Below are 26314 nucleotides of genomic sequence, written 5' to 3' on the forward strand. Positions count from 1 at the left end.
AAGGGGGACTGCGAATGGCAGGAAGGGAAAGGCATGAAGGACGAAGTGGCAGCCGGAAAATTGAAGAAAAACTGAGACGGGGCTTGGGATGAGCATATAGAGATGACGACAGCTTGGGCTTGTCATGGCAGAACGCGACGTGAGCGGTGGCTTGGCCTTTGGCAATTTTCTTATTGCATGCATGTGGCAGCTGAAAAAATACTGGCCAGGAACAAAAAATAGAGGGGGAAAGAGGACTGGGCTTGTGACGACAAATAGTGTTGCATATTTATGTGCCATCAGGACAAAAACAAGACTTTTGTAATTAAAATGAGAGTGAAAATGGTGTACTATAAAAGTCACTTTGTAATCTCTTTACTAAGACTTTCAGGAACACATTAAAATCGATGACCCATTTATAATATCTGGAACAAAGCTTCCAAAAATCTAGATTCGTGACCAAGAAAGGAAGAAAGTCTATATTTTAAAATTGTAAAAGCAGTTTCAATTAGAGAGCTTCTACTGTGAGTCCTAGCACTCGTATGCTGATGAGTTTTTGCATTTTGATGGGTGCAGCACCACGGGCGCGGCATCGCTTAAGGATACTTGTGCAAGATTTATGATGTGTTAGTTTTTTCGAGTGGAGTTTTTTGCACAACATGCATATGCATATGCTTGAGCTGTCGGGAGGACATGCAATTTCTGTTTTTCACTGTTTTATCCCCCCATTCCCACTTTGCATTTGGCAAATGGCGCTCAATTTTTTAATGAGCGCGGCGGAAATGTGGAAAATGTCTGTGATTCTGTGAGAGATACTGTGTGTGGGCTTCTCGCGTAAGAGTGCGGGTGTCGGCGAGTGTGTGTCTGTCAGGCGGGTGTCACTTTGATTTATGAACATCGGCCTGTCATCCGACAGATTTTGTCATTTTCAGCTTGCGTCCTTTGTGGTGGAGTGCGCTTTTAGCCGAATGCAAAAGAAAATTATTTTTAATGGTCACAGCCATGAAGTATCCTCCGTTTTATCCACTCGTCCTTCTCCCCAAAAACCCCAGAGATCCATCGCGATATTGATACGTAAGCCCTTCGCAAAAGCACTTAAACAGTATTTACGCACATGCGTCCATTAATCAAAGAATTTATCAAAACATGTCATGCGACTGGGTTCCGGAAAGTGGAATGTATGGGGAAGTTTGGGCACTTCTTTCATGGAGAAGGAAATCGACTTGTGGGCTCAGATTGCTGGCAAACACATCGTGTTCGAGCTGTCAATCATGAGGACGACAATGATCGTTTGGTTCCGCACTTCCGGGGGCCAATTATCTGCAGTCAAGCGAAAACAAATAACCACACACTGAGGAAAATTTTCACTAAAATGACCTTACTTTCCAACTTAATCCTCTTGTACATCAACTATATATATTTCCAAACACAACCCAGCCAATTGGCTGAGATGCTTATATGGTTCATCATGCAAACAGGACTAAGAAAAGCGGAAAGAGGTTAATAACCACCCCGAACATAAAACACACATAAAAGGAATAGAAGGACGGAAGGAAGGCAAACCAAAGACAAGAGCCAAAGAGATACCGATTTTTGTGTACTCCTCCTCCTTACAGCAGGATAATGCAAAGTTTGTGATAATGTTTGAACAAAGGCAGCCAGGACTAGTGGCCTAAAAGGATATGTGCGTCTAAGCAGGCATTTAACCTCTACTAAGCAGGGCCATCCATCAGATGATTGGCTTTCACTCAATTGCTGTAAGAGCAAATATTTAAATATACTATAAATTGGATGTCAAAGGCTAAATGGAGTATCCTTGTCGTTGATTTTCTTCCAAAAGTTATAAATTGCGGATTTTAAGGATGAAATAATTTGAAAGTGAATTGACTCAGCATATTAATTACCAATTGGCAATAAATGAAAGTTTCATCATAAAATTCCTTTGACAAAATATATCGTATTTTCCATTTTAAATGATTTGTTGGTTTCTCTTACATTCGAGGCATTTTAAAAATTTTAACTTTTCCCTTTTCATAAGAGTACACGAAAACAAAAGTGGGCGTTTGTTGCGACTCTCTTGGCTTTTTTATTTGGCCAGCAAGCCCTGGCAACACTTCCCTCTTGACGGTGCAGAATGATGCTTTGCATTTTTTCACAGCGTTTCCTTGTATCTTAGCATCCACTTTGCAAGTGAAAATGTTTTTAAAGCATTCTTTTAGATACATTCTGTTGCGCTTAAGAGGTTTCCTGCATTTTGGCAATTCTAGTCTCCTATTTTTATTATTCCTCCTTTTGGTATTCCTGTGCATCCCGGAGGATGTGTGGGTGTTTCTGCTTAAATATGCATGTGTGTCAAAGCCGTGTGAAGAAAAATGGTGGCCCATTTTTTTTTTGGGACGCACTCAGACACCCACTTCTTTGAAATCAGCATTCATTCATTTTTACGGCCGTCCCCCTTTTTTTTTTTACTCCTTGTGCCGGCACGCCTGCTTCACATAATTGAATTTTTATGACCGAGGCGACAAGCCGAGGAAAAGAAAAAGTAAGAACAATAAACCAGGCAGCCATAAAATGGTCATAAATCCAAATTTTGAAAAGCGCCTAGGCCGCAGCCCAATATTCTTCGCTTTTATTAGCCGCCATAATCGAAGTTGGGCTTTCGAAGTTTCCATGTGCTTGCTGACTGCATCCAAACATGCGACAATCGCAATATGCAATTGTAGCTTTACGCTACTACACTCATCCTTCACCTCATGGCCCCACCCGGGTGCACCCCCACAAGCGAAAATTCGCAGTCGAAACTTTAGACGTCTAGCCCCAAAAAGGGCATTTCCGGGCAATAAAACTCCGGCGCGTTGCAATTTTCATTGCACTACGAAGCAAAGCACAGTGCAATGAACCGGAGGCCCGGAGAGACACCAGTACGGAAAAGTTTTAAACATGGCGTGGACTGCGCCTAAAAGTATGCACCAAACTGCAAGAACAAAGCAGGCCGTCTGATAAGCATGAAAAGCCGACAGGCAGGATAAGGTTGAGCAGGGGCGAGAGCAGCAGAGGACGAGTCCAGACACCAGGATACAAGCAAAACTGACAGATTGTGGACAGGAGGCTCGTTTATGCCCAAAAAATACCCACAGTCCAGTGTTCTGTTGCATTCGGCACTCAAATACAGTGAAACAAACAAAATAATTCCATTAGGAGAGGAGCTTTTCAAATTAATAAACAAAATGAGAAAATGAGATAATTATTATCATGTTATGATGTCTTTAATTGAGTTTATAACCCATAACCCTAATAAGCTTAAGAGCTTATGGACGAAAAACAGGCTAAAACATTGAATTTCACTCTTACAATGACCATCCGGTTTTGGCTTTAAAACTCAGTTTTAGATTTTTCAACATCCTTTCTTTATTTATAATATCCTGGACCCCAAAGTGCAAAAGTTTTGGGGTTTGGTAAAAAATGTATTTTCATTTCTTTCCAGGGGTGAAAAATGTATCACGTTAAGTTTCTGTGGCTGGTTTTTGCTTAATGTTCAAGTGTTGACTGTATCCTTTTGGCCTCTCGCTAGCTGTGGCCAGCTCTATCTCTTTCTGTCTCTATGGCTATCTCTCTCTGTAAAGCATGTTTCAAAGTATTTTCTAGAATGTGAGCCAACAAGTGTGTGTGTGCGTTCATTCGTCTGTTTTGAGCAGCTTGTTAAATATTTATCTTCCCTTTTTTATGTCCAACACCCTAACACTAGAAGCTCAACAGGAAAAGAGGTATATACCTGTATATATTTAAAAAAAATCCTAAACTAGCTAAGCTACAATTTACTGTACTTAAATCTTAGTTAAAAGGTAAAATTAAGGTTTCTTAAAGGCGGATTAAAAAATGGCTTAAACTCTTTTTAGGAATAGTAAACATATATTCCTAATAGACTTATTTCTTTTAAAAGAGTATTACAAATTCGTCAACAAAAAGTTTAAAAATACATTTTTTTAATATGTTTCTGTTGCTATTTTGCCACTTTGAGTATGTTCATGCTCTACATTCCGTTTTGATGATTTTTTTTAATTAGCTAAAATTAAAAATGTAAGTGCGCTTTATACCATCCACCTGGCCATCTCGCAGCAGGACTGACCGAGAAAAAGCATCGCAGCTCGCTGGATGAGCTTAAAGTTGGCCTTAAAGCTGGCTAAAGTGGAAACATCTGCCAGTGGCCCAGTAAAATTTCATAACCTAATTAACTTCGAGGGCCGCCTGGCCACTCAGCTCCTTCAATTCGGACAAAGAAATTTCCATTTTACCGGCGGACCAGAATGAGAACTTGAAACTCCGAAAAGTTTTTTCCTTTTCGGCTGTTCATTGGACACTGCTAATTGCACTTTTTGAGTTTCCAATTATAGTTGGTTAAATATTTATTTAAAGCCGAATTGTGGACTAAGCTGCAAATGTGAAACGTGGCCAGCAGAACCTGGGCAGAAGACCTGCCACTGGCAGCCTTATAAAATAGAATAACGTGACTTGCTATTTGTGTAACCTGGCTGGCTGGCTGGTTGAATGTTTGGATGGCTAGCCAGGATCGGTGGTTGTGGGCGATGGATGCCTCTATAATATTATACAATGATGCGGGCTGGCGGACGGATGTCGAAGGACATACCCCATGCAACAAAAGTTTAATTGAATTTGCCTCACCAGGTCAAAGGCTCGCTGACGTCAAATGGACCAGCGTTTTGTCTCTGTCTTTTGTTACATCCATCTCTGTCGTTCATCCTTAATGGTGGAATACTTCCAAGAAAAGTGTAGTGTCGAGAAATAATTGGGGTTACGTCGTGTCATTTAAAAATTCATTGAATTATTACAGAAGTCTATCGGATTTTTGGCCATAAAATTTTGAACTAACGGCACCAAAAGGTATAAACTGCTAATGGCAGACAAAATCGATTGGCCATAAACCAATTAATACAAAATGCGATATTCAGAGGATGTGGTCGATTGACCCATAATCACAAAGGCACCACGGCGAATATACAGCCGGAAATACTTCAGCCCTCTCCAATCATAAATTATAATAAGTATAATCGCATTATCTGGAATACTGCACATCACGTACTTAATGTTAACGTTAAGTTAATTGAGCTTCATATTAACCTCTCGACCCTCTGGCAAATGCAAATATGAGCCTCTAACCACTGCCGTAAAATTACGCCCGTCATATCGTTAGGGATATCATATATCGAGCACAAGGGGTCCTGCGTTACCCTTTGCATGTCCTTGCCATCCATCTATCGTCCATTATGTCCCTTCCCTGCCTCTTGCAACGCCGCCTGCATATTAAGCGTTTGACTTGCCAGTGCCTGTATCCGTATCTGTATCTCTATCTGCGCCTTAGTATCTGGATCTGAGCGAAGGCTTTAGGTTGCGTGGGTGTGTGCATGGAATGAAAATGTATTCATAGCTTCCGCTTTTTGACTCATTATCATTGACAGACTATCTGAGTGCGAGCCGCGAACTGTGAACCTGTGAGCTACGATCGATGCGGCTGAATTTTAAATTTAGCCACCATCGATGAACTTCACACGAGAATGTCCGCGTGAATTATTGATACTGATTCACTCTATTCGAAATCGCTTAAAGGCTTAAATCATTAAATTTGCTTACCCAACTCTGCGGTGCCCATTTATTTTTCAACTTGGGTCTGTTTGTGCACTTTCGTCTAGATAAACGCATTTAAATTGCAGAGAAGCGCAAACTTTGTCAGCAGCAGTGCCACCAGCTCATGGCTTCTACCCAAAATTTATGTTGACAACGTGCTGGGCCACCCCTGTAAGCCCTTTACCCCCCATGGGCGCTTTTGGGCCAAGACCCCCGCCGTGAAAGGCGGGTGAAATGACCGGACGAGACCAAACCAAACCAGCAAATGCCGTGCGCTTATTAATGGGTCATGTGTGCAAAGCCAAAGTTTTTTCTGGCCTTTCGACTGGCACTCAAAATAATTGGAAGAGTCACAAAAATGCAAAATATTTGGATAATTCTTGTGTTTCTATGGAATTATTTTAAGCTTAAAAAATTATTTTGTCTGTTTCTTTAAAGCGATTTAAGATGTAACATAAATTAAACACAAATTAATGATTAAAAAAGTCCATGTGTGAGTTATGGACATTTTTCCAAGTGCGTAAAAAAAGATTTGTGGGCGAGACGATGCCCGAAAACAAGAATAAAGAGCAACGAATGAGCAAGGACCAGCATCCTATCTTTTACAACTTGCTGCAAGCTCTCACAGTTTTGCACTGAAAGTTTCACTGCCCCGTGGCAGAAAGTTTTTGGCTCCATTCCCCCTTAGATTTTTGTACTCTCGCCCCCATTTAAATCGCCCACTATCCATTGTTCCATCGTAGTTCATTTTTGGTTATTTCCCGCCTTTGGCTAAGGCAAATTATGAGCTTCATTTGCATATCTGAATTTCCACCAGTGAAGAGCAACAAAAGGCTAAAATTGAAAACGCGATTTGTATGAATTTACAAACGAAATTTGCATAAGCCCTCCAACCCCAGACCCTAACAAAGGTGTTGTGGAATGCATAAATCATCGGGGCCCACAAATACGCACAGCATCACATCAAAGAGCATGTACACCAGGGCGTATGCTTGTTTCGAGTTTTCGATTCAATCGGCGAGCGAATCAAAAATGGAAAATGCCAATGTAATTCTAATGAAGACAGCTGTTGATGCTGCTGCCGATCCAGTGCGAGCCATAAATTCTGTTTGCCATTCAAGGAAATTAACTCCCGGCATTGCGTATACGCAGTGTAGGAAATTAAGTGGTCTAGTCAAGTCCGTTAAGGTTGACTTGGTTTGTGAAAGAAGGCTTAAAATTTCCTGCATATTTCCCCATTTTCTCATTGTGTCACCGGAGCGTTAAATTCCTCCTTTGTTACTGTAATTGTCAATTTTAAGGAATTGGTTTACCCAAAAACCAGCGCCACTTGACCCAAAGTGAAGTCGAGTGCAAACGAAAAAGTCACACAAAATAACAGAAACAGGATGTAAGGGCAAAAAAAGGAGCTTGCGCAGGGATGCAATTAAAGACCGCGTCCAGACGGAAGTTGCCACCCAAAAAACGGTCACACACAGCGAAAAATGGTTGATGAAAAAATTTAGACCCTCGACCCTACAATAGAGAGAAGCGGAGTGGTGGCTCGCTCGACTGGGAAATTAAAAGTGTCACACCAACAACAACGCAAAAAGAGGAAATAAAACGAAACATGAACCGAATCAGGTGAAAGAACGACAATAATTGGAACAGTAGAACGAATCCAGTCGAATCTTGTTGCCTCTTTGCTGCAGAGTGTGCGTGTGTTGCAAAATAGCAGCCACAACGCAGTAAAACAGCAAAGGCAACAGCTGAGGCAGATGTTGTGCCCACAATAACCGACAGCCGCAGTGCAACTTTAATTGATTGTGGTTTGAATTTGGCTTCGTATTCGAGTCAAATAGTGTCCTGGTTTAAACAGAAATTAAAGAAAACATTAGGTGTTGAAAAGCAAGGATTTCCAAAAGGTTCAACAAGAATACCACTGATGAAACTTTCAACTATAACATAGAATTTTATATATAATCGCATGAACACCTTTGATAACATAAATCAAACTCAAAAGTTTAATTTAATTAAGCCCAAAAGGCAAATACTAGCCACTCGAAATTTATATAGCATACATTTCAGGGCGGCATGTGCATTTCCCGCCACTTTATAAAACCACAGCAATAACACGAATCCCGCCTCTAGTTTTCATTTCTAAACATAAATTTGAATGCAATTAATTTTCCTTAGTTCTTGTTGTTGCTTTTGCGTGTTTCACGCCATTCTATTTGGGATTGTTTTTTCGTATTGTTGAACAACTTTTTTATGTCATGAAATTTTAGCACCTTTCTCCGTATTGCCCTGGCTTGTTTCGTTCGCGTATCGTTTGTCAGTTTCGGAATGTGGCAAATGTGCCCGGCTCACGCATTCCGCCAACATTTTTGAGTGCCCCACCCCCTGCCCGGTCACGCCCCCTTAGCCTTTGCTTGGGACAACTTGCCGGCGATTGTTATCGTCAGTCGTTTGTTAAAATTGCACCCGCACTGTGCAACACACAATAGTTGCAATAATGCTTGCACAATTACACCAACAAACATGGCTTAGTTTGGCCAGTTTCCTTTTTTTTCGAAGCCCGCTACGCTATTATAAATAACAAACAGCGAAATTGTTTATAATTACACATTAGCAGATAAAATATTGCATGTTGCCGGCAGCCGTTGGCAGTGCTCTTGCTGGTACGTGTGTGTATGCGTTGACCAATTTGTTGGCCTGGCTTACTGAACATGGCTTTTTTTTTCTGACTGTGGTAATTGATGTTGTGCGCCGCTTGCAGTTCCTCGTCTACTCTATTTTTTCCCTTTTTATGATGTGTTATATGACGCTAAAGTGTTGTCATTATCGTCGATTACGAATGCAATTATATAATAACCGCCGGCTGTCGCTCAGTGGGAATAGCGATTATTATAATGTTCTATTCTTTCAATTGAAAGATGTCCTTGATAAAATAACTTTTGCAGAACTAGAGCTGTAATTATCATAACATTTTGTAAGGCAATAGATATCCTTCCAAACTGAAACACCTGTGGGCACGTCTTTGATTAGAAACAACAACTTTGTAATAGAACCCACAGCCTTGGATGTGTTTGTTGCAGAAACAAAGGCTATAAACACGTACGCATCATTGCCGGCACATTAGAGGCATTAAAGGTTCGGCTCACACACTTCATGTTCAACAAATTGTTCAGCAAATCCATAACATATATTTGGGCAATAAAATTATAACAAACATGATGAAGACCACAAGATTGCAGGGCTATCCAAGGCTGTGAGAAATGCAACAAGCGACCAAAATCTAGGTTAACTAGAGCCACAGGATTCTGTTCAGTTGATTGCCCAAGGAATCTACCCCCCATTGTATTAAGATAATTGATCCTTTATAAGATAATAAATAGAAAAAGGAGTCTAGAAATTACACAATTATAACACAAAAATCTACTCTTTAGTCTACGGCACTAACAATTTTACTTGCAACACAAGAGGTAACATAAAATATGAGTCTATGGGTGTCAGGTACAAAAAGAAATAATTTGTTAAACGAAAACACAGGTGAAACGCCAGCTATAGCACTTGCTAATTACAAAATTTTACACTATAATTCGATAGTCAGCCAATTAGAAATTGATGATTTCGTTTTTGGTAGAGGATAGGTAGAGCACACATAGAATTGAAAACAACAAACACAGTTGAATTAAGCTTAGGGGGTTTATTTGGATTGTTATTATCATATTGGTTTTAACTTTGGTTACGGTGGGTGTCATCAGCTTTTAAGAGCTTACCTTGTGGCTGCTGTCAGGCAGGCAAACGCTTTAATTGGTGTCTGAAACCTGCAATGTAAAAAGAAAACCGGAAAAGAAAAGAAGAAAAGTTCTCCGCTGATAAAACAATTTTTCAATTCGAAACAGCTCTTTATTTTTTTGGTTTTTTTTCCCTTGCTGGTTATTGAGTGAAGACGGGTTATTGTTTTAGGTTTTGTTTGCTTTTCTGTTACTACAATGGTTGCATCAAATAAATGTAGTTTGGAACTGTGGTATGTATGTAGAATATATATCGATATACATATAGGCGAATAAAACGAGCTGACAACATGGTGGGATTATTTTGTTTGGTTTTTGATGGCCGGACCACGTTGGGATGCGTATGTGTTGTCAATTAAAATGCATGGTTCGTTATTTGGTGGTGTAGTTTAGGGGGTGGGTTTTGGGATGTTTTTGTTCGGGTGTTTGTAAAATATTTACAAAATGCACAAAATATTTTAATTTGTCACTAGTTTCGATTTAGTTTTACATGAGACTAGGCTAGAGACAGACACAACTAAATTATATACAGGGGCAACACAAATACTATTCTAGTTACCGGGGCATGGGACGCCTGTCAAGTGGACCATCACCAAATTTGATCAGTTCAATGCTCTACTGATTGCATAATGAATTTATTTATTCAATGTCCACTCTGACTGGCCAGAAACTATAGACACAATGCATGGCCAAGAGCAACTATGGGTTAAACAAAATTATGCCACATTTTGTACGTATTTATTCCATTTTATGAGACAAGAAGCAACCAATTTTAAATACAATTTAATTTTTCTGTGTTACATACCAAAACCATTTAATTAGAAAAATTATTTACACGATATCTGGAAAACCATGTTAAAATGCACAAATCGAAAAAAATATTATCAATTTATGCATGTGGAATTTATAAACCAATATAAGCCAGACTAACAACAACAACAACACAAGGACAAGGGGGTGGAGCGGTGAGGAGGGGGTATATACTGCCACAATACTTCCGATGATGTCGACGGAATCATGTCCGATTTTGCACATTATTTTTAAATATTAATGGCCTTCTTTGGTTATTTATTTATGCGGTGACAGGGAAAATAGTATTTAAAAAATTTTACGACTACTTCGCTAGACACACATTATAAATTACAGAGGACTACGAATCGCATACCGAAAGACAAACAATAAAATACGGAAACACAAAATCGTATGTAAACATGTGATATGTTTATTATTTATTTAAAATTACGCTCCCGGTGTTGGTTTAGCGGAATACTTGTAGCATAAATTAATTAGCATAAATGCGGCAGCTTCTGACATCCCCTGGGCATTATTTATTTTTAAGAGAAATTAAATTTCGTAAAAGATAAGGAAAGGAGAACAAAAAAATATAATTAAGAACCCGTAGGAGAAAATCATCAATTCAAAATATTTATTTTAGATTTGCATGTTTGTTTACTGGCAGGCGCAAAAATATTTCAATACAATTTTGTAATGGAAGGAGCATTTTTTATTAAATTTTTCTCTCAGATTCCCTTGGTTTGGTTTTGACTTAAATATTCTTTTTTCTAGCCATGGTTTTTGCTCGAATGTAGGCCAGAATGGCAAGTTTTCCTCCTCTAGATGTGACACCAAAATGTCAACAAGCTGGGAAGGAATGGAAGCTCGACTGAAAAGGCTAATGAGGGAACGCATCAGGCGGAAAAGCCTCAGGGACGAACTCATTTGTAATTAAGAACACAGCCCCAGCCTTCCCACGACTACACATTGCATATATTTGAGGAAGGAAAAGTGTATGTGGTTTGGAAAAATTAATAGAGAGAAATTCAGATTTGCAGGCACCAGGCTGCTTCTAATTTAGTCACTTTCCGTGGCCATCTAATTAAATTAGGCTGCGACGTGAAATTTAATCTAAAAGTTGATAAGCTGCCAGCTAAAAGGCTAACTTCGCGGCTGCCTCTTTTGTCCCCAAGTGGAGCTACATAGATATTCAAATCGACGGCAACAATCGGCCGGAAAGAATCTTTGGCAAATTGTCAAAACAACAGGAGCGAGAAGGAAAACATTTTTAATTTCCTGCTATAAATTGTATGCAAATGGAATAGATTTTATCCGATAAACTTGCAGCCACAAATGTTGTTTTTCAATTTTGTTTTGTCAGAAATATGTTAATGCGGGAAGCTTGTGGATAACTTTGGGGATTGGTTCTTAAAACTACAAATTACCAAAATAAAACTGTATAATGAATCAATACCCGAATGAGGTTGGTTAGGATACGAAAAATAAATGATAAATACATATTTTATTTTTTAATTATTTAATTACTTTACTACATGGGGGTTAAGGCTTACACGCACACAAATACACAGACACTAGATATTTTTGTCCTTTTTGATGGAGTCTGGCTCTAATTTTGAAGGTTTCAACAGTTTTAGCTTACCTGAAAGAAAAAAGGAATTTATATTAGTTTTTCTACAGGTTTATAAACTATGGTTATGGAATGAAGTCAGGGTTTGGTTTTTTTGCATATCCTACGTATTCCGCTCATTTACATATTCTAAAGAACTTAACGGCACTACAGCCCATGGCATCCGCGGAACAAATTAGCATTAAAAATGTACACGCAATCCTTTTAATCGATTTAAGCGTAACCCGAGCTGAGTGCATTTTAAGGACTAAAGAGGAAAAGGTGGTCCTGGGTAACCGTGTGTTGTACTAAGCGTTAGTTAAACGTTTTCCCCGGCTTGTGCATCAAATATGCATAAATGCAAGTAACTGAATGCTAAGTAATGAAGGGGTTACCAAAGCTGCCGGGTCTTTAGTTTAATTTCCCGAGTATTTAACTTTACACAGTGGCCAATGGAGTGCCTGATAGATGGAGTTTTGCGTAAATTACAGCTGCATTTGGCAAATTACTTTATTAGTTTTCTGGCTTTTTGGGTTTTAAATGAAGGTCTTTTAGATTCATCAGTCATGATGGCAATTTGTAGTACTAGATACTAGATTTTAAGGTCCTAATTGTAGGGGTATATGTTTCAACTTCTTTAATGAATAACTGGCATCATAGATTCAAGTCCCAGATACGGTTGTCAAAAACTATTTTTCACTTTTACCTACTATTTTTTTTTTTTTTTTTGGCGCAAATCGGATTTGGTAGATTTTGAGCACAGTAGGTATGGGTATTCTCCTGCCTTTCGCTTTATCCCATCGTCCCATTTGACAACTCTGTCAGTCCATATAAAAGCCGTTACAAATGTCAGTGATCCGGTCCGTCGGTCTATTACATTTTTCGCTTTCAATTTTTGTTGCAAAGCCTCTAAAGCTTAACTCATAAATCTGACACTTTCGTCCAGAGAAATAGCGAATCGAGTTCGAATTCAACTGAGTGCCGGACCGCATGGAGGAATACGATTTATCGGTATATGGTAAGTCGTACCTGGCACAAGTTGCGCCCCTCATCATCCAAAAGTACATTTTAATTCCAATTATTATTTAATTCTTCATTTCCCCCACTTGGTTCACCTTGGAGATTAACTCGCGGTTTGGCTTGGCTTACGAGAAAAAAGTAAATGCATAATAAAATATTGCTCTGCCATTGGTCTTATACGGCTTATAAATTATAGAGTGTGTTTGCTGTGTATGGACATGGAAAAATATTTATAATTGCGCATAAAAGAGGTTTTGGGTGAGGATGTGGGTTTTGATGGGTTTCGATTTCCCGCTTGACTTCCATGTTTTAATGATTCTCCTGCTGGCGAAGAGAGCTCCAGGCTAACGCATATATAATTTTCTGCTCGATTTTAACAAGGACAGGGGATCTGACACTCGACTGGCTGTCCATTTTATTGGTGACATTTAATATGCGTTAATTATGCCATTTATGGCTCTTTTCTTTGGGTTTTGGGCCATATGGGGTAAACGGTTTGTCGTTAAGAGGTTTCATTCATTTTTTATCACGTTCCATCCATGAAAAAGTTTAACCCAGTTTTGCACAGAATTCCTTTGAAAAATGTTCTTGCTATTTCTTTTAGTAAATAATTACTATTATTACAGTGTAATAGTATAAACCATTTTAAAACACACTTAAAGGCACTTAAAGACAAATGTTTATTTAAAGATCATATCCTTTCAAACAACAATAGTGGCAAATAACTGAAGTCCTTACAAATATCGAACTTATCACACACACGCTAGCAAATCCGTGGAAACATAATGCCAAATAAGTGAAGTCTACTTTCGGGCAAAGCTTTCACATTGTCGAAGCTCTGCAAATTTTTATCCAATGCTGAAATCTTACAGATACGAAAATAGTTTCATTTCTCCCACACTGCATACACACACATTGGCAGTACCTAGAAAATGGCATAAAGGGAGCTGAGGGTCAAAAACTTGGGTTTAGGGCGCAAAAAATACAACGGAAATGGAGGGCGTTTGCTGGCTGTGTGAGCGTGTCTATCTGTGAGTTGTGCTCGTATGTGTGTGTGCTTGGGTGGTTTGGGCTTGCAGACATGTGAGGCGGAACGCATAGCCGCGGTACTGGCTGCGGGTTGTTGTTATCGTTGTTGGTGTCGGTGTCGGCATTTCCATTATATTTGCGGCAAGAGGATAACAAAAATGGCAGTCCCAAGCGCAAAAGTTGGCAGCGCCAAGAGCAGACAAGGGAAGTGGCAGAAACTAAATGGTAAATGCCAGTAAAGGTCTAAAAAAATAAGCAATCAAGCCAACTAGTTTAGTTACTGATTAATAAAATGTTTTTAAAAAAATATCCTTTTGGATCGGATTGATTTAACTTCCATAAAAATTAGTGTATATGCGTATTCTTCGAATATTTGGCAGTACCCCTCATTAACCCCAAAAGAACTCATAAAAATTGAAAGCAACTTTTTACAAGGCGCCCATAGACTCCTGCTCACATATCCAAGGCAAAAGGCCACAATTTCGTTCACTGTAAATATTATATTTTATTGTACAATAAATAAAAAAAAGGAAAAGAGAGGCACCCCAACAAACTGCTAAGTAAAACGAGCCAGGCCGAAATGGCGCGCTATTTTGCCTTGGCCGAAAACGGATTCATAACATGAAATTGCTTTTTATGATGGGGTGAACACACAAAAGAAAGCCCCAACACATGACTCGGCACACGGCCTGTGTGTGGGGGTGAACCGAGGATTTTGTGGCTCGAAAGGGTTGTGTCTATGTTAATGGTTATATTTCTACTGCATCTACATTTCATAACTATTACATTTCCTGCCCGACCCCAATGCCAAAAGAAAAAATCCGAAATTGTGTTTGCATCATTTTAACGCGTCATATTACAACCGTCTTCATGACTGCAGGCGAGTGTTGGATACATTTGTACTCGCTCTTGTGTATGTTTCCATAAATAAAACAAAAATAATATAAGCTTTTGCATTGAGAGACAACTTTGCTTATTAAAATTGTTTATTACAAAGTTGCAACTTGTTTCCAAACTGCTGAAAGATTTCATAAGACATGCAATTTCTTTATTTTACTTTGAAGACTTTTTTGTGTCGTAAAACAATTATCAAAATTTAATATTCTTTGAACTTTTATTCAAAAATGTCTTATATTTTTAAACTTCTTTTTTCTTCAAGTGAAATATTTTTTGTTGTATTTATGAATCAAAATATTCATATTATTTTATTTTCATTTAGAGAAATGTTTGAAAACTGAATTTCCCTATTTATATGGGAAAATATATGTATATTTCCGATTGCCCTTGGCTGCTGTCATATTCGGTTAGTTCAGTAAACAAAAAATGTGGGGAAACTATTTTCTATTTTCATCGTTGCGAATATTTTTCGGGGCCAAACCAAATATTGGCCAAAGTAAAGTCAATTGGGGAAAGAAATCTATTGAAAATGAAAATAAATAGCAATATTTGTTTGAAATACAAGTTTTGCTTGCTTGTTTTCAGAATAATTAGGATTTTTAAAGTTTAAACATTTTATAGTTTGTAAAATTTTCGTAAAATTGGACATAATTTTCTCAACTGTCGAGTTAAGTTATCTTGCTTCTCGTCTAGTGACTTTCAATTTTGTTGCCACAACTGCAACCGTTTCCCATGCAATGTGAATTATAGTTTTTATTCATATTCCATCAAGCTGGCGTTATGCTTGGCTCCTCTATTAAGCAACACAACGTGACAATAAATATGTGCAAGTATATATGTAGATAACAATGTTGCCTCAGTTAGCTATGGGCAAACACTTTTGCTACTTAATTGCCTATTTGCGGTTGTTACAGCCAGCCAGTTTACGGGCCCGTCTCGCACTCGCTTTAAACACTTTTAATTAATATTGTTACACACAACTGCACATCCAGATGTGCAGGAGTCTGTTTGCAGCGCGCTGAAAGCTTTAATTGAAATTTAATTATACGTAGCATGTGCGAAGGAACTGGAGCCATTGGAAGAAGGCGTCCAGCCAGGGCATCTCGAACTCAAGCCAATTGAGCGTAAACAACAATTGTTGATTTGTTTTGTTTGGCCCGTTCGACTTCGATATGGTTTGTGTTGGCTTTGGCTGTTGCCACTTGAAATTTTATGCCATTATTTGGCTGTGCGCACGATTGATTGATTTATATGAAAGAGCCAGACCCACTGGCTGAATGCTCGATTGCCGTTTGATGGCAATACTTTCCCATGGACTTTAAAACGAAATTGGTTAATCAAGGAAATTTCACTGTCGACTGCCAAAAATATGGTTATGATTTAAAGATGACTGATAAGCCAGAAAAAAAAAATGGGAAATATAGGTCACGAACCCCATACCAAAGTGTGCGTCTATCTATAGGAGGCTACTACCCATAAGAATCCTAAGAAAACCTAAAACTAAAGAATCGAATGAGAATTAACAAATATATAGACATCACTGTGGGTCATATAGGGAAAAACCCCATTTTCAAGGGATCCCATCACGAAAAATGGACAAAAAATCTTTAAAATATTTTGTCTCAGGATTTTGATGCAGAATGGTGGAGAATCGATCCAGAAATCGTTAAAGGAATTCCGCTAGAGAATCGGATGAGAATTGAGGAAGATATAGCCATCACTGTGGACCCTATAGGGAAAAACCCCATTTTCAAGGGATCCCATCACGAAAAATGGACAAAAAATCTTAAAAATATTTTGTCTCAGGATTTTGATGCAGAATGGTGGAGAATCGATCCAGAAATCGTTTAAGGTATTCCGCTGGAGAATCGGATGAGAATTGGGGAAGATATAGCCATCACTGTGGGTCAGATAGGGGAAAACCCCATTTTCAAGGGATCCCATCACGAAAAATGGACAAAGAATCTTAAAAATATTTTGTCTCAGGATTTTAATGCAGAATGGTGCAGAATGGATCCAGGAATCGTTTAAGGTATTCCGCTTGAGAATTGGATGATAATTGGGGAAATTATAGCCATCACTGCCATCACAGATCCCATCACGAAAATGTTCAATGTAACTCCCATTTTTTTTAGAGCTTACTTTTTAGCTGACTTGCGACTTCTTCTGTGAACAACTTTTTATGTTAATACGCTTAGGTGAGCATAGGTCTGGTCGCTTCACTGAACTTAACTTTAAACTGAACTCGTCTGCAAAATAAATCAAGTGATGAGTTCAGATGCTAGAGTTAGACAAAGCCTTCGCAACATTTAGTCTTGTGATTTATGGAGCATAATACCCTTGGGCGCTACATTGTATGATATCATGCGAATGAGTCTTTGATGCACAAAAGGCAAGTTCACTTTAATTGTGGATACCTAAACTGTGCACTCGATACTATACGTACATACTTTTCTATTGGAGTAATTAAATTAAATTGGGTTCTCTGGTTCTGAGAACAACAATGAATTACAGCTGTATGACGAATGAGATGAATCACTTTAAGATTCTAATTTATTCGACACTTGTGATGAAAGTGTATTAATGGAGTATGAGGGTAATCTGTATATATTATTATTTTTTGTTTTTGTGAAAAGTGTGATGCAGGTTACGTTGTTTCTTGTATTTGGCTCTTTTAGGGTTTTTTTTAAAAATAACTGGTACCCTTAGGAACTCTAGTTACTTTATTAAAGTTTGTATTTCCGGGAAGGACAAGGACTGCTTTATTTATAAATCTCATCTATTTCATTACTTCTAGGAAAAAAAACTAAATTAACCCTAAAATAAATCGGATTCTGTCTGAAGATGTAATGAAACATTAATTATTTTTTCTTATTTGTCTTTTTCTTGCATTAATTTTTCATTTTCCTTTTTTCTCACATGGGCCAGAAAAGGACAAAGGGCCAGCCGTGTAATTATGTGCCACTAAGGACGGCAACGAAGCAAATGGGGCCAGGCACATAAGGAGTAAGACAAAAAGGAAGCCACAGAGACGGACAAACATGGAGACCCAAAAGGCAGTGACACACACAAAAAAATACGAAAAAATAAGAACAAAAACCAGCAGGGGTTGGGGATACCAACAGAAGAAGAAAAGATGGCAAAGGAACTGGCTGTGGTTGTGGCCGATTCACCTTGAACTCAAAAAATGAACTTATCGAGTCTGGGCTCCCCAGTGCTCCTTCTCCGTTTCTTCATTCCAGTTCCGCCGTCTTGCCTTCTCAGCCACTACCGGCCCGGCTCGGCTCGGCTCCACGCCACTCCACTCCACTCGTTGGGGCGTTGGAGCGTTATAACTGGGTGAGCATGACAGGGAGTGCGGATCAGGGGGGCAGTAGATCAGGTGTGGCGGAACAGGGAGAGGTAGTGCCCGACTGAGTGAGTTTTGTACCAGTCAAAGTGTGTGTGTGTGTGTTTTTTTGCAGGAACAGGTAACAGGTAACTGAGTGCTCTACACTCGCACATGCCTTTGTACGCTTCCCTGACTGACGGACGTCGGCTGCCAGCCAGTTGTGCCTTTTTAGAGCGTTTCCTTTTACTCGACTTTAATACACTTTCAAAAAGTTTAACATAATTCATATTTTCCTATTTTCAAGTAGAGAAATAGGGTTAGTCAAGGTTTTGGAGCTATTTATTAATTTTGTTTTCCTAATGCTATAGGGCCTGAGTTTCTTTTCCCTTGATTTCTTTGAGAATCGAACAGGAACTTGATAAGAGTACTTTAAAGTTCGTCTTTCGAAAACACACTTCCTTTTTCGCTTGTGTTTTTTTTTTTTTAATTTTTCAACTCAAAGTTTTCTGCGTGGTTCCTTCGTGGCAACCTCCTTCACTTAACCCCTCGCCACATGGCAGTTTCCTTTTCGCACTGTGCGTTTTTTTCGCTGCCTTTAACAGGTTTTCATTTAAAGTTGGTAAAAGCCACTTTTGCGGAAATTGTGAGTGCATATGTGTGAGCCTTTAGATTTCACTCGTCAAGGTTAGTCCATGAAGCGGGAGGGAAGGAGCTGCAGCTACGACCCAGTTAACGGCCTTGGAGCCTTTGAGAAAACTCATATGTGTATTTATGCAGTGACCTTTGATTTTTTCGAAACAGTGGAGCCAGCAATTAATTTAATTAACAATTATTGCAGTCATCGAAATCAAAAGACATTGACTTCCAGAGGGCGGAAAAAATGCACCAAAAATACAAATGCGTTAAATAATTTTATTTTAACTGGTTGGACGAGGTGATGACATGTTAACATGTCACCCAGGGGGACCATTTCAATTTGCTTTTAAATGTTTTTATGGCTTCATCAATGGCCGCACCTAATTGCAATTTAATTTGCCATAAAACGCTTGCACAAAAGGGTTTCGGCCAAATTGAAAACGTGCCAGGCATCTTTAAGATGATTTCAGCTGTCTCCTTCGCATAAAAAAATGTCAACCCGTTTGGGGCTAACCCCCTCCGTGATCTATTCCCTTGATATTGAGAATGTTTCACAGCAGATGTTACCCGTTTTTTCCACTCGTTTTTTTCATGGTTTAGCCGAAGTTTGTTGACCTGATTTAGGGGAGCCGCATGCAAAATGAGTTTATTTGTTCATATCGAAAACCTCACGCAACGATTTTCAGTTACTGTTGGGTATTTTTTTTTTGAATATTTATTTACGGAATTGGAGTATGAATAATATTTACGAGTTCATTATGAACAGCCTGAATCTGAAGTTGAATAACCCAGTAAGCAAGCTGCAATCGCTGCTTGAATTTCAACCAAAATGATAAATGGCTTTTGGCGTGAAGGCTTGTAAAATCCATCAGCCTTGAGTCGGTAAAGCAAACTCAATCAAGGTTCTTAAAATGCAACTTCAATATGATTTAGTGTTTTTGAGCCTAGTCAGAGCAAACAAGAGTAACATAGAAACATGGACAATTGAGCATTCTGTTGATTTTTTAGTTCCCATCATCGAATATGCATGGCATGGATAGAAATGCATTATTTATAAGGCGCAAACTGCAAGAGTTTTGTTTTATTGAAAAGGCTAGAAAATAGTTTACAAAATAAATAGATTAAATAAAATGAGTATTTTAAGCTGCTGTGTTTAATACTGTTTTTTTTTACAGAGTTGAGTAACATAAAATTTGATATTATTGAACCTCAATAAGAGTATCCGCCATTTGTTCGATTGTTCGAAAAGGAAAACCAGTTGCAACAATTGTTGCATAATGTTGGAAACATCAAGATGATTCGCCAAATATGGCAGCTACTCCCAAAACCCCTCCACATTTATTTATACAGATATCAAATGTGCAACTGTTGCACGATCCAAAATGGAGCGATGAATGGATGGTTCCGCCTTGTGGCAGGCTTTTTGCGACGTTAGCTGGCAAATCGTTTTTTGGCTTTTAAGGAAATTACATTGCACAAACGGAATATGCAGCTGCCATTTGTTGTGGTTGTGGCTAATAAACATTGGCGACACATTAGCCGTGGCAGAAGACAGTCTTTGATTTTTGTTTAGTGGCTATATTTTGGTATTGTTGTTTGTTGATTCAACGGATAATAAAAATGCTTGCCAATGGGTTTCAGTTTCGGTTTTGGTTTGTTGTTGCCGCTGTTTTTAGCTTTGGGGCGCCGTTCGCTTTTGTTTTGCTGAATGCTGATTTCTGCCTTGGCATTGTTTGTTTTGCAATCATGATGCCACACCACACCACAACACACCACCCCCATACACCCAATAGCCACCTAGCTACTTGCCTTGCTTACAATGGAATATGCATGTTTCAATTATGGCGCTCAAAAGCCAAAGCAACTACCCATCCGCCCCCCAAAATGAACAATAGACGTATAACGAGGGTATCCAAGCGGGTATGGGGAAATTCTACATCTGCAGTGCAAATGGAAATTTATATACATTGAAATGAACAAAAAAAAAATAAAACACAAAAGGCACAAGAGCAAGAACCGCCGCAGTAGAAAGAAAAATGTTTTCCTAATGCATTTTTCCACTTTTCTATTTTGTCTGGCAAACATTTATTTTTTCAACTTGCATGCATAGAAGCGAAAATATATATATTTTAGTACTCTTGACATGGAAAAAACAAATGCGAATGCATTTTTACTGAAGATATTAATGTGTCTGTCAAGTGCTCAATGAAAAAGCTGTGAAGTATGCTGTGAAGTAAGAAATCGGTGTCCATCAGCCGAAAAATCGATTTGTGATCCAATCAAAAGCTGCTTTCATCGCACCTGGCGGGGTCCACCTTCATATCCGCAACAATGAAATGGCTTTTTTTTTCCTTCTGCAAACAACGACCCACAATCCGGAGGTCCAATGAAAGGGTCAGCTCCAGCTAACGGAAGTCATTTATTTCGGCTCACGACATAACAATGAAATTGGCATAACAATTATTTGGCCAAAGCAGGCGAACAGAAAGAGAAACTAAAGCAAAACCAAGGCGCCCAACAGGAGCCATAAACCTGGCTTAAATCAGGCATTAGTCCTGCACTGAAAATAAATGTATCTAAAGAGGATAACAATTTTTGCCAACCCTTCCACTTTTATGTTTTAGTGTATCTCCATCCACATTCATTACAACCATACCTTTTTTTTGTAAAGACAAGTATCTAATTTTGCTTAAAGCCTGGAAAAAGTCATTAAAAACTGGCTGGCATATTTCGCTTTTTATATTCCTCTAAATATTTCCGACTGCCTGCAACATTCATTGTTTTTCGCACAAAACATAATTGCAATGGAGGCGGAGGAATAGGATGGGCTGGTCCCGACAAAAACAACTATTTTCAGTCATTAATTATGCAAATGTTTTTTAATATTGTTGCCAGAGGATCCAGAACTGTCAGACTCAAAGAACTGCAGCCTGTCAATTTGTCTAATGGATGTTAGAGCTGATTTTTTTTGCGCTCTTACCACTTTTAATATTGAGGTCAGTCAAGGAAGCGAATTTCGGGGGTTGAATAATGACGAAATTCCAACACAACAATTAACCTACATAATCGAAAATAACTCATGTTACGTATCTGTGTATTCTTTGTATTTTTTATATATTTGGTTTTTGTTGGTAGTACGTTAACCTCTATGAGCAGCGAATGCCAAAGCCAAAACAAAAGCGAAATCCGTAATATGATTCATTCCGACGATAATCGTAATATTTGTGAACAAACTGAAGCCTCAGTGTCATATTTATATGCATATACAATAAATATGTTTTTTATGTTTCCCTTTTTTTTGTGAATTTTTTGTTTATACTGTAATTTATTGTGGCCAAAATGCGGGATGAGGGGGAGGCATTCCCATTAATATTATTTTGGTCAGTCTCGGCAAAAGGTGAAACTGAGTAAACCTGAAACTGAATGGTTCGAGTCGTGTTTTGTTTTTTATTTAGACTTTTTATGTGCATTCATTTTTGATTTACAAAGCATTGACAAAAAAAAGACGATTTTTAAGGCTTTTGACACGACGTCACCATTGATTCATCAATGGTTTGTTTTTTTGCTTTGCAAAGTATTTAAATTTATTTTTGGTCGCTGACAAGAGGAAATTAAGCACATGGAATTTAAATTAAATGTTTGCAACTTAAAAATATTCAAAAGTTAAATGCTTGTGCCAAAATTTAATAACTGCTATAAGGGTTTTCTTCCAACACTTCCTTGAGAAACAAAAACCTAAAGAAAAATGCATTTGACACATTTCATGTGAAAAGTGTGGCCAATAAAAGACGTTTACAAAACGCTTTTCATAGCTGTGAAAACGCTGCTAGCATTTCCTTGCGGTAATTTATGCACTTGCTACAAAAAGCGGCAACGCAGATGCGGAAAAGAAGTAAGACAATGCGAAGAAAGTGCATTACCATTTGTAAAGTGACAAACAATAAATTACACATTACACAAAATATGACTTAATCTGAAAAAATCCGTTTTATATGAAATACCCAAAGATGATAAATGGTGTGAACAAAACGATGACTGGGCTTTGAGGGCGGCCTGGGATCTCCATGGCATTTATCAACTCGAATTCCGTTCGGGCCCTATCTCAACATTAACTTGTTGGCCATATACAAAACCGAATTATAACTAATAAGCGTGCTTAATGCCGTTGTTAGGCAAATTAGCAGCCATAGGGCAATCGGTGAAAAAATATGGATTTTATTCGATTTGCCTTACATTATGGATTTTATGTGTATTTTTCTTTCCACGCTCCGATATCTAATTTTTCACTCTCGGTATTCCCTTTGTCAAATAAATGAAAAAGAAATATCATCGGCTACTTTATACGCCACACTCTGGGCTAGAGAGTGAATGGAAAATAAATTTGAAAATTATGCAAATTACCACATTAATATTTGTGAGCCGAGTGTTTGTCCAAAAGCTGTCGCTTTTTGTTAATGATGATTCTTCTCTGGGATAAGCAAACGAAGTCATTTTAATAAGAAAACCAAATTGGCAAAAAATAACTAAAGCAGAAAGTGCAAGTGTTGAAAATATAGTCGAATAAATTAAGTACATATATATTTTCGTTCGATTTCTAAATCTCTCACGACATTGAACTTAGCAAATACTCCCACTTGAATTTATAAAACAATCACCAGTCACCCAAACTCGGCCAATCTACATATATGTAGAGAGGAATTTTCATAAAAAATTTATATCAGTTTCCAGCAAAAGTTCAGTTGGCAAACAATTTGAAAAATAACTTTGGACAGGGCCGCATATGGTGGCGTCAATTAACCCAATTAACTTGATATATGCACAGCATGCATATATAATTTTTGGACCAAAAAGCTAACTCTGTCGAGTAAGCCAACTATCAGAACGGGTTTACCTTTGGCACTACCTTAAATTACTCGAAGTTTTTCTTCAAGTTTGATTTTGTTTTCTAGTTTTAATAATTTGCATTGGACTATCATAAATTATGCTATGATTTTATTTATGACAGGTGCGCGTGTTGGGGGTTTTTGTTGAGGCGATTTTAATGATACGGCCTCTGACAAATGTTTAATTTGGTGTCTGATAGTTTACACGTCTCTGTCTAATTTAGACTTGAGTTGTGGTGGTTTCATCTTTGAGATCTGCGGCTCTGAGTTTGATTGAAAGATTACGCAAATGAATGTCATCTCGTGCGATGAGCTTGTTAGCTATAATTGTCTTATTTTGGAGTGCTACTAGAGACCAAGTTGGTGTTAGAAAGTCGGTTAATCAAAACTAATTACATTCGTGGTGGCAGAAGAGCTATTGATTTTGTGGCAAATGTTTTTCGTATCAATTGTCAAAGTTGACACAACGTCAGCCCCTAACTTTGTGGGTAATTGCTATGAAAACTTGAGAGGACTTTATTCGAAAACACTTAAGTTAACCTCACCTTGCAAGTTTGTTTAATATTATTATTTCACAGAGTGGGTCTTAAGTGTGTTTGTGAAATGGGAAATAATTGGAGCTTAGTAAAATCCATTAAATCATTTTCCGAACTGAGAACCTGCGGGAGTACCTTCGCTGAGTCTCCCACCCGGCAGTGATAGAGAAATATTTGACCCATAACTTTCAGCTGCTGCTCCAGATGACGACTACTCTGTCGCTTTTCTGACGAGGATGATGAAAATGAAAATGATGATGTTGCCGCTCCCAGGAGTATGTTTGGCATTCGCTTTATTGCTTCCACTTCACTTTGCCGCCATGGCCGCTTGACAACATTTTTCCAGCACTCCCACTCGCTGCAATAAGAACAAAAATCCAAGCTCTTGCCACTACAAATATTTTATAGTTTTTCCTTCATTTTTTTTTTTTTTAGCTCAGTTGTGATGGAAGTTATGCGTGGCCTAAGCGCCCTCGGGTCGCTGGCTCTGCAACCGTTGACAAATGCATCCCCAGTGGGTGGAAAAGGAGGTGGTACCTGAATGCGGTTGCGGTGGCTCTGACACAGGTTTCGTTCCACTTTTTTTGGGTCAGAGGTAGCAATATTTTTGTGTGTTTATATTCAACTGCATTTGGCAGCCAAAACATTTAAAGGGCTGGCCAGCAAAAAAACAGAATAGTAAGAAAATATAGAAAAATGGCCCGTAGGTGACGGTCAATTTGCTTATAGCTGATGTGGGGGATTTTCGCATCCATGATTTATGACACTACCCCTGTGGCCCTCTTTCAACTACCCCTTTAAATTTGTACTAACAAAATGCTCGAAAACAAATTAAAATTCGTGCGTGTTTTCAATATTTTAAAATACCAAAAATAATTTGGTTCGCACTTTTTGAAGATTTATTCCACTTGTCATTAGACAGTGGCATGGCGGGAAAATACGCGAAGATCTCGCTCGGTTAACCATGAAAATTGATTGCGGCCAGCAGCTGTGGATGCTTTTCCTTATTTTCCCCAACAGTTTCTGTCCCCCTTTTTTTTAATGTTCCTTCCATTTTCGTGTTTTGCCGGAAGCATTATGTGTATTAATTTTTCTCGTTGCTTTCAATAGCGCGTTTTGCGTACATGAAGCTTAATATAACCGACGCAAAGGAAGCTTAAAATAAATGTTTTTTTAGTGCATTGATGAATGACACTCGGCTGCTTAAATTAGTTCATTGTTGTCCGAAAGCTGTCAACTGTCACTGAGACACCCACTTCCCCTGCCCAGCCCGAAGAAACGACACGCACTTTAAGAAATACCTTAAAATAGCCAAAAAGAATATTTGAGATGTGCAAAGTTGAAAGCGGAAAAACATTTTAATACCCATTGAGGACTTAATCCACGAAAAACATAAAATGTTTCCAACTCAAGGGTAGTCCAACATGTGTCCATATGAATCTATTAAATCTAAAGCAACTTCTTGTACAGATTCTTGTAATTTAATTCTCTAGTTAACTGAATGGGAATGGGAAAGTAGATGTTGTCTAATTTTCAACTAAATTGAGTGACTAATCCCATTTCTTCATTCAAAGCAATTAAGAAGATTACAGAATGTAACACATAAACCATTAAGCACAAAGAGCATAAATGATTAAATTGTAAATCTTTTGAGAGAATCTATCGAATTTCCGAGTAAAGCTTATTAAAGAGTTGATAAATCCCAATGGCCCGGTGCACACATATTTTTCCAAATGATTTCCGGATCGAGTGAAAGAGCTTTAATCATTTTGGCGATTGAAAATGATTAACCGAATGCCTGAAATGGTTTCCGCATAACGTTTGCATTACGTGACCAATCGAGAAATGTTTATAATTAAAGGCGAGCATCTTGGGAGGCAAACCAATTGGATGCAATCGAAACAACAAACAGACGTCATTGTAAGCCGCGGGCGAAAGCAGAGAAATTGAGAAAATAAGTGGAGAAAAATCTGGTATATGGGTCCATGGTAACACATCGCCATTAAGTGCTTAACTTGAATATCTATATATATAAAAGAACAACGTGTTTTATGTTACAACACTTATAAATCAAGAACGGAAGAACAGATTTGAGTGAAAATTGGTAGGGAGGTAGCTTAGAGCCAGGAGAAGGACATAGGATACTTTTTGTCCCGTTCGACAGCGTTCCTCCCTGGCCCATA

The 26314-nt window shown here is 38.4% G+C and overlaps 1 protein-coding gene across 5 annotated transcripts in view; it reads right to left on the minus strand.

The window, feature by feature from the left end:
- Nucleotides 1–26314, minus strand: part of msi (RNA-binding protein musashi) — an 87899-nt gene that overhangs the window by 30149 nt on the left and 31436 nt on the right. For 3 of the 5 annotated variants that reach the window (XM_017248903.3, XM_017248901.3, XM_017248902.3), the window contains exon 3: nt 9381–9428. The exons of the other annotated variants lie outside the window; for them this stretch is intronic. In XM_017248903.3, coding sequence (XP_017104392.2) covers nt 9381–9428 — 48 coding nt within the window. The remainder of the gene's footprint in view (nt 1–9380; nt 9429–26314) is intronic. 5 annotated transcript variants of the gene reach the window in all.

Source organism: Drosophila bipectinata, chromosome 3R (assembly GCF_030179905.1).
Source record: "Drosophila bipectinata strain 14024-0381.07 chromosome 3R, DbipHiC1v2, whole genome shotgun sequence".
NCBI lineage: Eukaryota > Metazoa > Arthropoda > Insecta > Diptera > Drosophilidae > Drosophila > Drosophila bipectinata.